The sequence below is a fragment of a genome, unplaced genomic scaffold, assembly GCF_019419815.1.
Source record: "Pyrus x bretschneideri cultivar Hongxiangsu unplaced genomic scaffold, Pyrus_bretschneideri_v1 Contig1, whole genome shotgun sequence".
NCBI lineage: Eukaryota > Viridiplantae > Streptophyta > Magnoliopsida > Rosales > Rosaceae > Pyrus > Pyrus x bretschneideri.
In genome coordinates, this window is record NW_025999390.1 from 15,612,583 (window position 1) to 15,627,888 (window position 15,306).

At 35.8% G+C, this 15,306-nt stretch overlaps 2 protein-coding genes across 2 annotated transcripts; both read left to right on the forward strand.

Moving 5' to 3' along the window:
* The first annotated feature begins 5,423 nt into the window (after positions 1-5,423).
* Positions 5,424-8,747, forward strand: LOC103966712. The gene is made up of 3 exons (XM_009379907.3): positions 5,424-5,592; positions 6,632-7,494; positions 8,267-8,747. Exons 2-3 carry the CDS (start codon positions 6,635-6,637, stop codon positions 8,439-8,441), a joined length of 1,035 nt encoding a protein of 344 aa, XP_009378182.1. The 5' UTR covers positions 5,424-5,592; positions 6,632-6,634; the 3' UTR covers positions 8,442-8,747.
* Positions 8,748-9,784: 1,037 nt separating this feature from the next.
* Positions 9,785-12,531, forward strand: LOC103966713 (transcription initiation factor TFIID subunit 14b). The gene is made up of 6 exons (XM_009379908.3): positions 9,785-10,116; positions 10,452-10,540; positions 10,636-10,857; positions 10,937-11,124; positions 11,206-11,327; positions 12,072-12,531. Exons 1-6 carry the CDS (start codon positions 10,000-10,002, stop codon positions 12,165-12,167), a joined length of 834 nt encoding a protein of 277 aa, XP_009378183.1. The 5' UTR covers positions 9,785-9,999; the 3' UTR covers positions 12,168-12,531.
* The last annotated feature ends 2,775 nt before the right edge of the window (positions 12,532-15,306 follow it).

Genomic DNA, 15,306 nt, shown 5'->3' on the forward strand with positions numbered 1-15,306 from the left:
TGTGCATAGAAAAGTCATATCCTTCAACTCCCAAAGACTGTTTGATGGAACATGCATCAACTCCCATCATACATGCAAAGACTATTTGATGGAACATGCATCAACTCCCAAAGTTGTGGACGAGACATCATGGCAGCTACACATTTATACATATATAAATATATATATATATATATATATTACTGAAATATATCAACAATCCTTCCCTATTTCAATAATATATATAACTCATATACTTGGAAACATCTAACAATTCTCCTCTATCTCAAAATATATAAAACTAGAAATATTATAATGAGTCAATCTTTCTAGCATTAACTTTAAGGGTAAATGACAAAAAACTACCTCAACTATTGGTCTCATGATACTTTCATACCTCATCCTTTTAAAATGACAATGTCATACCACATTTTACGAATTTGTGCCAATGTCATACCTCCGTCAGTTTTTCTGTTAATTTCTATGTTAAGTGCTGATGTGGCTAGAGGCGGGACCCACTCATTAATCCAACTGGACTAAAAAATTATTAAATATATTTTTAATAATTAAAAATTAAAAATAATTTTTTTTTAATATTAAATCTCTCTCTCTCTCTCGTTTCTCTTTCTTCTATACATCCCCAAAACCCCTTCCCACCCGTCCCCACAACCTTCCTCCACCACCCTTCCTCCACCACCCTCTCTATTTCCTTTCTCTCTCTCTTTCTCTCTCTTTATCTCGCCTCTCTCTTCTCTCTCTCTTTGGGCAAGTATGGGGGATCCACCCCTAACCTACCCAAAGTTTACTTCCTCCTCACTTCTCTCTCTCGCCGTGCCCAGAACCCCCCAAACCCAACTAAATTTTTTCATCTGCCCTCCTTTCTCGGATCTACCTGCAAACTCCGACCCGCTTCCCTTTCCTACTCCATTGCCCACCGCCAATCCGACGTCGTTGGCATTTCCGAAGCTGTCAAGGAGAAAGGGAAAGAGGGAGAACTGTCAAGGTCGGGGCCGACGAGGCTGCTGTTGCAGCATGAAAGGGAGAAATGGAGAGAGAATACAGGAGGAAAGATGATGGCGGATGAAAAAACCCAGGTGGGTTTGGGGGGTTCTGGGCACGACGAGAAAGAAGTGGGGAGGAATGAGACAATGGTGGAAAGGAGAGGGCAATGCAAGAGAGAGGGTGGTGAAGGAAGATTGGGCGAGGGGTACAGGTGGGAAGGGGTTTTGGGGATGCAGAGAAGAGGGAGGCGAGAGAGAAGGGGATGGAGAGAGAGGAAAGAGAGAGAGATTTAATACAAAAAAAATTATTTTTAATTTTTAATTATTAAAAATATATTTAATAATTTTTTAATCCCGTTGGATTAGTGAGTGGGCCCCGACTCTAGCTGCGTCAGCACTTAACAGAGAAATTAACAGAAAAACTGATGAAGGTATGACATTGATACGAATTCGTAAGATGAGGTATGACATTGTTATTTTAAAAAGATGAGGTATGAAAGTGTCTCGAGACCAATAGTTGAGGTAGTTTTGTGTAATTTACCCTAACTTTAATCATACACATATGTTCATTCATACAAAAAGGTATCTTTCGATTTTAACCTTCAATTAGTGTAAGTATCTCAAGGTTCTTACAAATACAATAGTGGCATTTCCATACCTTAAACTATAAATTTATTAGTCAAAACCATAAAATACTACACACATGATCATATTATAGCTTCCTTGGAGAAAATTTTGTATCTAATTAGCACTATTATGGCTATGTGTTACATCCTGGTTTCACAAACATTTACAAGAGAAAACCCAGAAAACCCAAAAAACCCTTAGTAGAAGTGGCACCCCTCCTTATATTTATATAGGTGAGGTTACTAGCATATGTTCCATCTATTCGAACATCTTAAATTATTATGCCTCATTAAGAATTTAAATTTCATCCTCTATATCATAGCAGTATGCACTGACATTCTAGAATAAGCTATATAAATTATTTAGTGCTTATTCAAACCACTTATCAGTAACTTGTTATTACCCATTGAACTTTGGTCTAGTGATGTTCTAGGCAAAGTTGGGTTACTATTACTAGTGACTTATAGTAAAGGGTTTCAGCCCCATTCCACTAGATGTACTTTGTACCATATCTCTCAAAAGTCCCTTTGTAAAAGGATCTGCCAAATTTTTATTTGACCTTACATAAGCTATGTTAACAACTCATTGTGTTATTAACTGTTTGACAAATTCATGTCTAAAGCTAATATGTCTAGATTTGCCATTATATACTTTGCTATAAGCTCTAGACAATGTAGCTTCATTATCACAATACAAAGAAATATATGGCATTGATTGTGGTAACAACTCTATGACGAACAATAGTTGCTGCCATGGGGAATTGGTGAACTTTACGAAGTCCCCACCTCCATTTTGCTTCTGGGTGCACCTGCAACTTCTGCAAAAATAGAGAAACAAAAGCCAAAGCCAAGAAAAGACCAAAAAGAGTTTATACCTTTGAGTATTTTGCTCATTTTTTCTTTTGGGTTTCTTTCCTCCTTGCCATGAATCCCTTTGTGCACCTTTTTTCTTTTTTTCATTTTTTATTATTTATTTATTTAATTAATTAATTAATTTTTTTTTTGGTTCTTGCTGTGCTCTGCCGTCCACTTCTCTACCTATTTTTCTTGATAAAGACAAGTCTTTTATAGACTTTCTCTTGACAGTCTGGATGAAAGAAAGTGGGTGTGGGTAGTGGAATTGGAACCACCTCGACCATCCGTTGCAGTTTTCAGAGATGAGAAGAGCCAACTCCTATTTCAGTTTTCTTTTTGCGTAATGCTATGGATACTAAATTTTTTAAATAAAATAATATGTCATCAATAAGAAATAAGCACGTTAAGCGACACTTAATTAATAATTCAATAATCTACAACCACATCATTTAATTTACAAATTTAATTTAAAAAATTTAATCTCCTTAACATTACTTTTTATTTTCGGCAACGTGGAGCAACTGCTCTTATTTTCTTGTTTAATTCATATTTTTTAAATGAATGAAGCAGATTTCTTTGGTTTTAATCTCCACCGTTAATCTTTATCGCCACTGTCATCTTCACTATCCTTGAATTAATGCAGGGACCATTTTCATCAATTTTTTTATTCATTTTGGTATACATTTTTTATCCTCAGCAGTAATATAGGCAGGTTTTTGGTTTGAAATGTTGGGTTCTTCTCATCGTGGTATAAGCATATTAAGCTCCACTCGTCGTTCCAGTCTTGCTAAGATTCTTAGTCATTTTTTATTGTTATCGGCTTGATAGGAGAAAAGTCATAAGAGGATATATACAAACGGCTAGAAAACATATCATCTCAATCTAATGTTAAAATGGCGACATGAAAAAAATTAATAATTTTTGCGAACAAATGCCAAAAATCGATACGGTCAATTATTTGCAAAGATCGGTTTTGACATTGATCGTATAAATGATTAGATTTTAGTATATGAATGACACAACGATGACGTAATAATGATAAAATGACGACATGATAAAACTAATAATTTTTGCGAACAAATGCCAAAAACTGATATTTCAGCTAATTGCCCCAAAAACAATGCAAGTTTTTAAAGAAGTCCAACATCCCAAAACAAACATTTTCTTCATCATAAATCAAACTTAAGAAGCATATCTCAACCTAGAGTTCGTTTGGAAGTACTTTTAAAATGACTAAAAGCGCTTTTAGAAAAAATATTTTTAGGTTGCAAAAGCACTTGAATGGCTTATTGCAAGAAGTATCAGTTTTAGGACTCATTTGCAGTTTTATTTAGGATTAATTTTAAAAATATTTTCATCGAAAACGCTTTTAGCTATTTTAAAAGTATTTCCGAACGAGCTTAAAATGTTATCTATACATCCCATGTAATGGATAAGAACTCTATCGATAGAACTTGTTCCAAAATAACTAACATAGCTTTGGGGCTTATTGCTCAAAAGTCATAAATCAAGGACCACTCAGACCTACCATAGTTCATTAAACTTATTTATTTTTTATACAGTGATATCGAAAGTGAGGGATCAGGCTAGATTGCACATCAAATCAACAAATTTTATTCATATTTTAAGTATTCTGATGTGCCTTATAAACTTTATCATAAAAATTAAGTTTGTAATTTTAAATGGTCAAGAAACATTTGAATCATATGATATTTAGTCGACTCTGTCTTCTTTGTAAGGTTCTAAACCCTACAATTGAATAGAAAAGAGAGGAAGATACCATGAGGTTCTAAGTTCGATTCGTCCTCTCTCAACATCACTTTCTAAGTTCGATTCGTCCTCTCTCAACATCACTTGCATAAAAGGCACAACATTTATTTTCAAAGCGGATCATAGATTTGATTTCTTCATCGCCCAATATCTCTTATATTTAAATTTTTTTTTGAAATGTCATATGAATTTATATATTTTTTTGAACTTGTCATATGAACTAAAATTTTAAGCGATTTGTCATATCAGTTTTTTGAAATCATTAATTTGTCATGCCATCTAACTCCGTTAAGTTTTTTTATTCAAAATAAGTCATGTAGAGTGTGCATGGCTTGTGTTCAGAATTATTTCGGCCTTTGAGACCTTTTCACAAGTTTTTTATTTTATTTTTATACATAGATATTTTTTAAACATGGAGTGGGAGAATAAATTGGTCTATGACTTTTGACCTCTTTTTCACAAATTCTCTACTTCTTTTTGGTACGAACCGAAAACTTTTGGTGGTAAAAAGAACATGCTAGCTTCGTTTCAAAAACTTATTGTCAACTACTAAGAAAGACATTAGGTTCACTAACATGAATTTTAACTAATTGCAAGCTTTGAGAATCAGCGAGGTCATTCATGTCTATAAAAAAAATGAAGTTGAAATGTTTGAAATAATCTTGAACAAGGGTGGGGATTTGAAATGTCCATAATAACTTTAAAAATAAGTCATAGGAAAGTCACATGACTTATTTTAGATGGATACCTTAATGAAATTAGAATGAGATGATAAATTAATAAAAAGTTGGTATGACAAACTGCTGAAAATTTTAATTCATATATCTATTATCTCTATTAATTAATGAAATCTTCTTTGTCAACCAAAATATGGTGAAAAGACTACTTAGTCTTTTATCACACAAAAAAAAAATGATGAGCAATAATGTAATTTCACAAGTCCAAATTTTACTATTTTTTATTGAAACTTCGCCTACAGATGATGTTAAAATGCTTTCAATATTAAAAAAAAATTAAATAAATAAACAAAAAACAAAAATCTCCCACTTCCCCCACGTTCTCTCTCTCCCGCTCTCATTCTCATTTTCTAAAAAAATGTGTTCATACACATAAAGTGTATAGACAAATGTCAGTGACAACACCCCTCTTAAAAAATGTAGAAGGTATGTGAATAGACATTTTTCATAAAATTTTCCCGTTTATATTTTGTTTATTTGAAAACAGAAGAAGAAAGGGGCAGACAGAAAAAAACCGGTGTGCTGGACGAAAACGAAAGGAAGACGGCACCCACCACCCACCCATCTGCTCCTCCTCCACTCCAACGTTCGTCGGAATCCCTCGCCGTTTCCTCGATTCCGAAGGTCCCTTCTCATCTCTCTCTCTCAACGGTTTGAATTTTGCTTTAATCGTTCATCGTTTCCTTCTCTTTGGTGCGTCCGATGCTAGAATTTCGTTTTATTTTTGGAGATTACGCGCCTTTCTCAGTTTGCTTTGTAAATTTGTTCAAAGTTTAGGTTTTTTGTTAAGATCGGATTGTGATTGTATGCGATTAGTTTGATGAACTGTAGAGCAAAAGTTTACAGAATTAGCTTCGAAATATGATAATTAGGGTTAAGCGTGATTTAAGTTTCTGTGCAAATTTATATATTTTAATTTTCACCTCCATTTCTCAGAATTTTTGAACTTGAAATATCCTTAGATTTATAATTCGTATTTTGGATCTTCTTTAATCTGTCTGTCGTCTAGATTTCTTCTGCGTAATGCTATCGAGTTGTAGTTGAGGGATGCATTTGCGTTGCTGGCCTGTTGTTGTTTGGTCATCTGATTGCATATATGAGTGATAGTGTAGCTTTCAGGGAAATACCTAAAAGTACTTGGGTGATGATCACCCATTTGTTCCGCTATTGGCGAACTAAAACATTTCTTACGTGTGTTAATATTTTTTCTCGAGGCATAGATGTAGCTCTATTCGACTTTTAAGTTTCGTTTAAGCAACCTATTAGGTTCTTTGTACTAGAGTGTATAACCTACGTTGCCTGAAGCTTGCAACGACTACATCATGCAGAATATCCCAGTTCTTTAGTGCTAGCATATGCAGCTTGGATTTAAGCCTTTTTCCGTGATTGAGCAGTTTGTAGTGGTGAATGTGTTTAATATGATTAACCTTAGATTTATTTTGATTTGGGTGCATTTCAACTGCATTGACCAGAGAACTATGCCAAATATCGCAAGATGGAAACTTCGTATATTTTTTTATGTTATCAAGCGTTTTTGAGTTACTAGGAACCTTGTTTTCTGCTTATAACTTTATTTAAGCTTCATAATATGTTATTCCTTTGAAGGGTCAATAGTCATTGTCGTATTAAATTTCAAAGTTTTCATTTTCGTAACTTTGAACAGGGGATGGCAGCAGAGGAAGATGTTGACTTGTCAACCTTGAAGTCTCAGCTGGGTCAAACACATGAACCGTGGAAGCAGGAGATAGAACAGCGCCATTCCCAAGTAGATGTATTACAAACAAAGCTTACGGAGGTAAAGCTTTGTATAGAGGGGTCAAAGGAAGATTCCAAAAAGGAACTGGAGATTCTTTGGCGGAGAGTTAAAACTACTGCAACGGTGTTAACATACTTGAAATCAAAATCAAGAGTAATGGCTGTTCCTCATTTAGCACATACATCATGTGGCATCAAACAATTAGAAGGGGTGGGCCTTGTTGATAAAAATGGTACACCATTGTCTGGTTGGTCTAGGAATGTTGATCTTACTTCCTTTGATAGTCCAGATGAAGAGACTTGGGTTGGGATTAGCAACCAGCATGGTCCTCTGGATGAACAAGATGCGGCTTATATTGGTGAACTACTTAAATCTGTTCAGATGGTTACGGATGTAATGGAAGCTCTTGTGAAGAGAGTTTTACTGGCAGAATCTGAAACTGCAATTGAGAAGGAGAAGGTGACTTTTGGTCAGGAAGAAATTAAAAAAAAGTCGGTTCAAATTGAGAACATGTCTGTGAAGCTAGAGGAGATGGAACACTTTGCACTAGGTACAAATGGTATTTTAAATGAAATGCGGCAGAGAGTTGAGGATTTGGTTGAAGAAACAACTAGGCAGAGGCTACGAGCTGCAGAAAATGAACAGGAGCTTTGCCGTGTCAAGCGGGACTTTGAGTCTCTGAAATCATATGTCAGCAGTCTTATAACTGTACGAGAAACTCTGCTTTCATCAGAGAAACAGTTTCAAACTATAGAGAGACTGTTTGAGCGGTGAGTATGTTTTCTTCTGCATTCAATACATATTCATTCATCTCAAGTGCTTCCACTTTTTATCATTTAGCTGGTTATGCCATATTCTTTGCTATCCTTGTTTTACTCTTGTTTGTCCTACAAATTATCATGGATTGAGTGCCCCATTATCATGGATTGAGTGCTTTGCTGGGCACTGTATTGCTTTTGTCATGGCAAGTGACATCAAACACGAACATGGTAGGTAGAACTTCTTGGTTTGATCAATTGAGGTGCTGAGTTTTTCTTTAAAACAATATGCCACTCTCTTGAAATAGGAACTTAGTCAATGGAAAAAGATTTTTACGTGGGTACTCTTTTATCCTTTAGTTAAGAAAGTGTTGGGCTTTTTCTTTGTTTTGTTTCATTTACATGGCCAAGGCACATAGAATATTACAGAAAAAATGTATTTGAAGTATTTATAATGCTAAATGATGTTTTTAAACATAACTATTTGAATTTCTTTTTCCATTTTTATGAGAACCTTCTTCTCATTAAAAAAAATAAAAAATAGAGATAATCTTGTCCTTATTCCTGTAGAAACATGAACGTGTCAGTCTTCAGTCTTCTACATATGTGCATGCGCAGGCATATGCACGTGTTTTCGTGTGTGCACAAGTTCTTATGTTTTTGAAGCAATCGTTGTAATATGGGTTATTCCTCTCTGGCAATTTGATCTCGGCCCTTTTCTGCAACCATCAACTCTAGGTAGAAATATTTGGTGCTTTATCATTCTGATGTTGCTTTGAAACAGGCTTGTTGCGAAAACAACACAGTTAGAGGGTGAGAAAGTCCAGAAAGAGACGGAAGCCCAGAAACTTATGGAAGAAAATGTGAAGCTGAGCGCTCTTCTTGACAAGAAAGAGGCCCAACTTCTGGCCATGAATGAACAATGCAAGGTGATGGCTTTGAGTGCCTCGAACATCTAATTTGCTGACACTCGCTTGGCCAGTGGCTTGCTTTGCAACACAGTTTGGATCAGTTCCACCTATCAACGTACCAGAGAGGCATGCATGAATGCGCGACTCCGGATTGCAATCTCTGTCCGAGACTCTTTCTTTCAATTGTAACATAGTGAAGAGCCCCTTGAACTCATTTTCTAGTTCTGCATTTACGCTGCAGTTGGACCGAACCCAGAACATCATACATTGATTGGAAAACAATCTCATTGTTAATCGCTTGCTGTATAGGTTTCATTTGAATGTTATTGGTGAATGATCTGCATTTTATCTGAACTCCGGCCACATTTTAAGTAGAAATGTTTTATATCAAGCATGGTGATTTAATCTATAATCTATAGGCTAAACGTGAAGTTTAATCGGCTCTTATATTCTCAGCATTTGTATTTGCTTCTAAACAGGCACCAGAGAAAGACTTCCACAATTTCCTAAAGTTATCATGCATCGCCATGCATTTAATTTTTTTACGAATGTTTTGTATTTCACATGATAGTGTTACCTTCCAACAGGATCCTCCCCAGATCCTTTTGGTGAGAATCTTGAAGATTTGTGAATCGTGTACGTATATCGTGCGGTTAGTTTTTATCAAGTATTATTTGTGTTTAATTTTAAATAAAAATATTTAAAATAATTTATGATCGCATAATGTACGATGAACGAACACGATTCACGGATTTTCGAAATTCTTACAAAGAGAATCCTGCGAGAATCCGGATTCATGTTACCTTGACTTTTTTGTATGGGGCCGTTGGGTTGTTGGGTTTTTATCCTTTTGCAGGATATCTTGAAAAATAATAAGGGATGCTACAATAGTTATTTTGTTTTTATTTATTTATTTTCAAAAAATCAAAACTCGTTCGTCAATTATTTACATTTTTTAAAAGCTATTCCTGTGAGTCATCAAAATTTGTCCATCGGTTTTCATTTATTTTAAAACACAAGACTTAGTTACTACTTAAAATGCGAGTTTTCAATTTTCATTTTGACAAAAATTAGGGTTACAAGTAAAATTAATTCACAATATAATGCAATTTATACCTAATTAAAGTTACTCCTTTCGTAAATGTGGAATTCATTCTTAATTTTTTTTTTTTAAGAAACGATAGTATCTTACTAAGAGAGAGGGGGTGACCTAGCCATAATTTGATTCAAATTCACATTTGGTCATAATCGAAGCTAAGACTTCTCACTTAGAAGTGAAATCATTAGACTGTTGTAATAAATGTCAACATATATTTTTTTTAAATAAAGAATTTTGGAAAAAAATAATTTGTTTTTTTCCCTCGGAAAAAACAAAAGGAAAACTTGGAAATACCGCTGAAAATAACAAAGGCAAACGAACTGAAACCCTAACCCCTCTTTACTCCTCCAATTTGCCCTTTCTGGAACCTAATTTCTCCAAGGGAATTGCAATACCAGATGGCAAATATTCCCAATTGAAAAACCCTTTCGTGCTTTTCCCGTCGAACTATTTGTTTCAATTCCTTTGTTTAAACTGAAAACACGACAACCTTGATATTTCCTCACAATGTCAGTGAGAAAAGCAGGTGAATCTGAACCGCCTCAGCCGGAGGAGGGTGGCAGCTCTGCCCAACTGTCGCAGCCAGTCCGAACTTCAAAGCCTGCGGAAGATGGCGACAAGAAGGTAGTGCATTTTTTCCTCTGTTCGTCTTAACATTTGGGTTCAAATTTTTTCTTTTAAATTTGTAAATTAGCTCAATAATGTAGTGGGTTTCTGGTGAATCACAACTTAGAGGCGGGAAATTTTGACTTTTTCTTCTTTTTTCATTACAAATTTGTAGTCTTTTGATATTATTTCTGTAATTAGTAGATTTTTTAGTTCATTGACTTTGAGGAAGCAACGGGAAGAATCTAAAGAGATATGCATTTGTTGGTTCCGTATATTTGAATGCCATTTACTTTTCATTTTAGACATAATTCCATAACATTTATGATGATTTTTCATTTCGGTTGTCATAGAGCACAAACAAGAGACTTAAGGATGTTGATATCTGTGTGCCGATAGTATACGGGACAGTTGCATTCTACCTCGGTAGGAAGGCCAGTGAGTAAGTATTTTCATTTAATTGGGTCTTTGAATAATTTCCAGTTTATGCCTTTTTGTATCTTTGAATAATTTCCGCATATGTTTTCCGTTTATTAGGTCTCAGTCCCATAAGTGGACTGTTTATGTTCGTGGGGCAACAAATGAGGACCTTGGTGTGGTGGTAAAGCGAGTTATATTTCAATTGCATCCTAGTTTCAATAACCCTATGAGAGTGATTGATTCTCCCCCATTTGAGTTAACGGAATGTGGTTGGGGTGAATTTGAAATTGCCATCAGTCTGTTCTTCCACAATGATGTCTGTGAGAGACAGTTAGACTTGTGAGTTGCGTATTCTGATATTGATTTCATCTACTTGAAAACATACGGATCATTAATTACCGGAGCTCATATCATGCAGGTATCACCATTTGAAGTTATATACTGAAGATGAATCTGGGCCCCAGTCAACCAAGAAACCTGTTGTTGTGGAGTCTTACAATGAAATAGTTTTCCCTGATCCCTTAGAGGCTTGTTTTGCTCGTCTGCAGAACCATCCAGCTGTAATAGTACCCCGTTTACCTGCTGGTTTTAACTTGCCTAATCCTGGTAAATTTATAGCTTTGATGGATTTTGAACCTTCACTTCTTATAATCCTTTGATTTTAAATGTTTATGTGGATTTTTTCAGTGTCAATTGATCAGAAGAATGACAAGGAACGGGGGGACACAAAAGATCATCCCCTTAGTCAGTGGTTCTTGAATTTTTCTGAGGCAGATGAGCTCTTAAAACTTGCAGCGGCTCGTCAAGAGGTTAGAATTAGTACCTATGTTCTCTTTCATTTTTTACTGGTCAATGTGGTCAATGCTCTTTTAGTTTTATTCCATTCGTCTAGTTGTAAAATGCTAATACTTTGGAACTAGTATACAATTTCTTTTTCCTCACACAAAACCCACACCCCACTCCACCCACCCCCCCCCAAAAAACAAAACAACCTAATAAGAATGGAAATACTGGCCTTTCTTCTACTGCTGTCTAAGATTAGTAGAGATTACGTTCTATTATTAGCTTCTATTGAGCTGGTTATGATGATCTGTTTCTCTTCCCTTACAGTGTATGTATATCCTCTCTAGGTCTGTCCATTGTGTTCAAGTCTGAGTCGTTATTGCTGGATGTCTTACATGTCCCGCACTATCTTGAATCCATTTTTAATCATCTCGGGTTTCACTTGTAGCTATGACCCTTTGCATGTACTGTTGCCCTTATCAATTCTTGCGACTTGTATTCCTCTTTCTTCTTACTTTTGGTCAAGTCTAATACCGGGTTATTGTTGAGTGTCCTGTGTTTTTCACTAAACAGAAAGCATATGATGAGTTTCATCTTGTAACTTTTATTTTATGGGCCTGGTTTCACGTGTAGGCATATGCCTAGTTCAATGTACCGAGTTGTTGCTCGTTTAGCTCTTCCTTTTGTGCCTGTTTGAATGGTCTGACTGCAGATTTCTATATTGGGATTTTTGGGAGAATAACATGTTTACATTGCCTTCAACTTGATAGGTCCAAGCCCACATTGTCAATGTGAGAAGAAAACTGAGTATGTTGGATGGGCCGCCCCAACTGTCAAAACCACCGTCAGGATATGAATATGCATGATCATGCTAGGTCATCCTTGAAGTTTCCTCGTCAGTGTAAAACACGGAAGATCAATGAATGGTTATTGATGTAAACATGTGTATCCACAGTTACGGTAAACTCCATGTTTTTTAAATCTCTCCTTTAGAGCTAACTGAAGGTTAGTATAGGAACAACAAAGGAGCATATCACTGAACACGAATTAGAAGTTTGCGTGCACGAACACATGAATGTAAAATATGTATGAATGCACTTATGCATATGTTGAAGTTACATGTATGTTTTGATTGGTCGATTTGTGAGTTTGACGTGAACTATCATAAGCCACTCGGTTTCTTTGTGTGTATGACATGAACTATCACAAGCCACTCGGTTTCTTTGCTCATTTTGTCATAGTAATTTTGATGTTTTTCAGTCTTACAAGCCGAGTTTACTTTCACTGAACGCAAGAGGTTCAATTTAAGCTCTCAACTAGAAGTTGAATACATGATTCGAACCGCTTCCAGTCATTTCACAGATTTTAGTTGCTGTTGCATCAAACATTCTAGTCATTTAAAGCAGCTTTAATCTGTTCAATAACTTCTGCTTATTCAGCGACAATGAATGTAATCGGATTAATCAAGTGTTCGAGTGGAACTCTGAATTCAAATGCAGAGAATTCTGACTTTCGATACAGTGATTTGCAATGCAATGTACAGTTTCTGTGTTGTTTTCCTCTCACGTCAGGTTCTTTAAACATGGCATTCACATGTCCATAAGTTGTTAGGTTTTGAACATCTACTGTAACACGAGCTCTCTCTCTCTCTCTCTCTCTCTCTCTCTCTCTCTCTCTCTCTCTGTTAATTGGCAATCATGGTCGTGCCTTCAGCTAAGATGATATGGTCTGTGGTACCTCCAGTATTCAATGCTGTACTCTCTATCCATATTCATCATATCCACAACATGGGTACCCGCATATGTTGGTACCACCTTACCACAACATGGGTAACCGCATATGTGACTAGGTCCTTTGGTATTGGAGGAACTCTTTGGTTCCTTGAGTTTTGCCATAATGAATTTATAACACCAAACTGGTATATGATATATTGATTGGAAAAATTCTTTCATACGAAGATGTATGTCGTACGAATACAGCCAAAACTGCTGGATCAGCATAATTGGTGTTCGTATGACAAATTTTCCTATCAATACATCATATACCAACTTTTAATTGGTTAGAGTGTTAGTATGTAGTGCGAGTAAGGGCGGCCATTTGCGTTCATGGGTTGGGTTCTTGTTAACACGTGTTCTGTACGAGCACGATTAGAGTCAATCCGAACATGACACGATTATTAAAGGTTAACAATTGACAGATGACACGATTATTAAAGGTACTACACAATTGACAGATGACACGATTATTAAAGGTATTACACGATTGACATTAACCCGTTTATTGTTCGTAAGTACAAAATTATCCATAAAATATAATATTTTCATCAAAGAAAAGAGTTAAGCTTATAGTCTCACCCCTCAATGGAAATGTCTTATCTTGTGATCTTCGGGTTATGTGAATCTACAGGTTAAAATGTTACATGGCTGTGAAAGTGTTAAAGCATGTCGCTTCCGGAACATGCAGATTGACTCGAAACACGAATTGTCTATTAATTGTGCTACACAGGTTGACACGATTATGAGATAAAACATATTAGTATGAACCGTTCATTTCATGTCATTTTGGAGTCTGGTTATCACGTCGTGTACAAACTTACCACTCCGCATACATATTCTCATACAGACAATCCTGCATCGATATGAAACATTGAAGAAAGGAAGACAGATGATCATGCCGGCTGAATTTTTGAGCCTTAGAACATGGGTTAATTAAATTCTCTCAAAAGTGAGTCAGAGAGACAGAGGGAGAGAGAGACTAGTACTGTAACAACTGGTGCTCATTTTATTAGGAACATGTGTCTTTAACTTACCAGCAGCTCCTTCTGCATACATCTTTGTATTTGTATGGTCTGGTTTTTCGCTTTTGGTTTTATCACAAAGGTAAACATGGGCAGTCTTAAATGGTGAGACATTTCCAGAACTCGTTGCGCATTTGGAACTCAAGTTGAACATGTGCACCTACAAATTATCTCTGTATATACATATGTGTGTGTGTGTAAATGAATTCATCTACAAAGTTTGATAATTTTATACGAATTTTAATTTTATTATTTTTGTTTATAAAAAATTATGGTTGTCAATGAGTTTCAGTGCCACAAGGCGGCAAGCAACACCAAAAGATGTGACTGAGAGAAGTTTGCCCACCGTTTTGGGGGCTTAGGGCAACTGGGCTGACCTTAACCTGTTGGGCATGGGAGTTTGGTATGTTGCTATTTCTGTTGCTTTGTGTACATGACAAGCATAGAAAAAACGGTGAGACAAATGTGCGTTCATTTGGTCCCCTATTGAGATCGACGAGATCCTAACATATTTCTGAATCATTGTAGCACTCGTCCTGAGTGCCGTAGGAAAATAAAGTTTATATTTTGATGACACTCAAGTCTTTACGTATTTAGTTAGCAACTATCATTTCTTAAGCCACACTATTGGGTCTTAAACAAAAGGCTTCTAACCATTTCACTCACATGTGGACACAATTTGTCCTTAAACGATAATATATAAACATCTATTTATAGACCGTTCAAGGACGAGAAATTGAAGTAGGATGTTGATTTGGTGGTGAAGAATATAAATATGAGACGAGCAGTAAACTTAGACGCTTTATGTTCTCAAACATTTGATATGGAGAACAACATATACTCAACCTGTTTAAACTTTAAACCTAACACCACCTTTTTATCTTATGGCCTTGTATCCAATGGAGTAATTGCATATATGCGTGATTACTTTGCTTGGTACCTAAGAAGAAAAAGGTAAATCCACACCATTATTTGGATTTGGACCACCTTTTGGAAAAAAGAATTCTGGTTCAGTTGCCAACCAAAAAATCTTTTGACCCTTTGTTCTTGAAGGATTTAATATTGTTTTTCAGTTAGCTGGGTTCTATTGCACTTAAAAACGAAGATTTTGCCTTTTATTCGTAATAGTCACTAAGTAACTAATTTAGGTTAAGAGTTGTACTCAACTTTGAGCTTAAGCGTCTGTATTTGATCAATAGTTGATAATT

Coding starts and splice junctions, on each gene's coding strand:
- LOC103966712 (XM_009379907.3), top strand. CDS start 6,635: ATGGCAGCAGAGGAAGATGTTGACTTGTCAACCTTGAAGTCTCAGCTG. Junction 7,495..8,266: donor ATAGAGAGACTGTTTGAGCG/GTGAGTATGTTT, acceptor GCTTTGAAACAG/GCTTGTTGCGAAAACAACAC.
- LOC103966713 (XM_009379908.3), top strand. CDS start 10,000: ATGTCAGTGAGAAAAGCAGGTGAATCTGAACCGCCTCAGCCGGAGGAG. Junction 10,858..10,936: donor TGTGAGAGACAGTTAGACTT/GTGAGTTGCGTA, acceptor CATATCATGCAG/GTATCACCATTTGAAGTTAT. Junction 11,125..11,205: donor TTTTAACTTGCCTAATCCTG/GTAAATTTATAG, acceptor GGATTTTTTCAG/TGTCAATTGATCAGAAGAAT.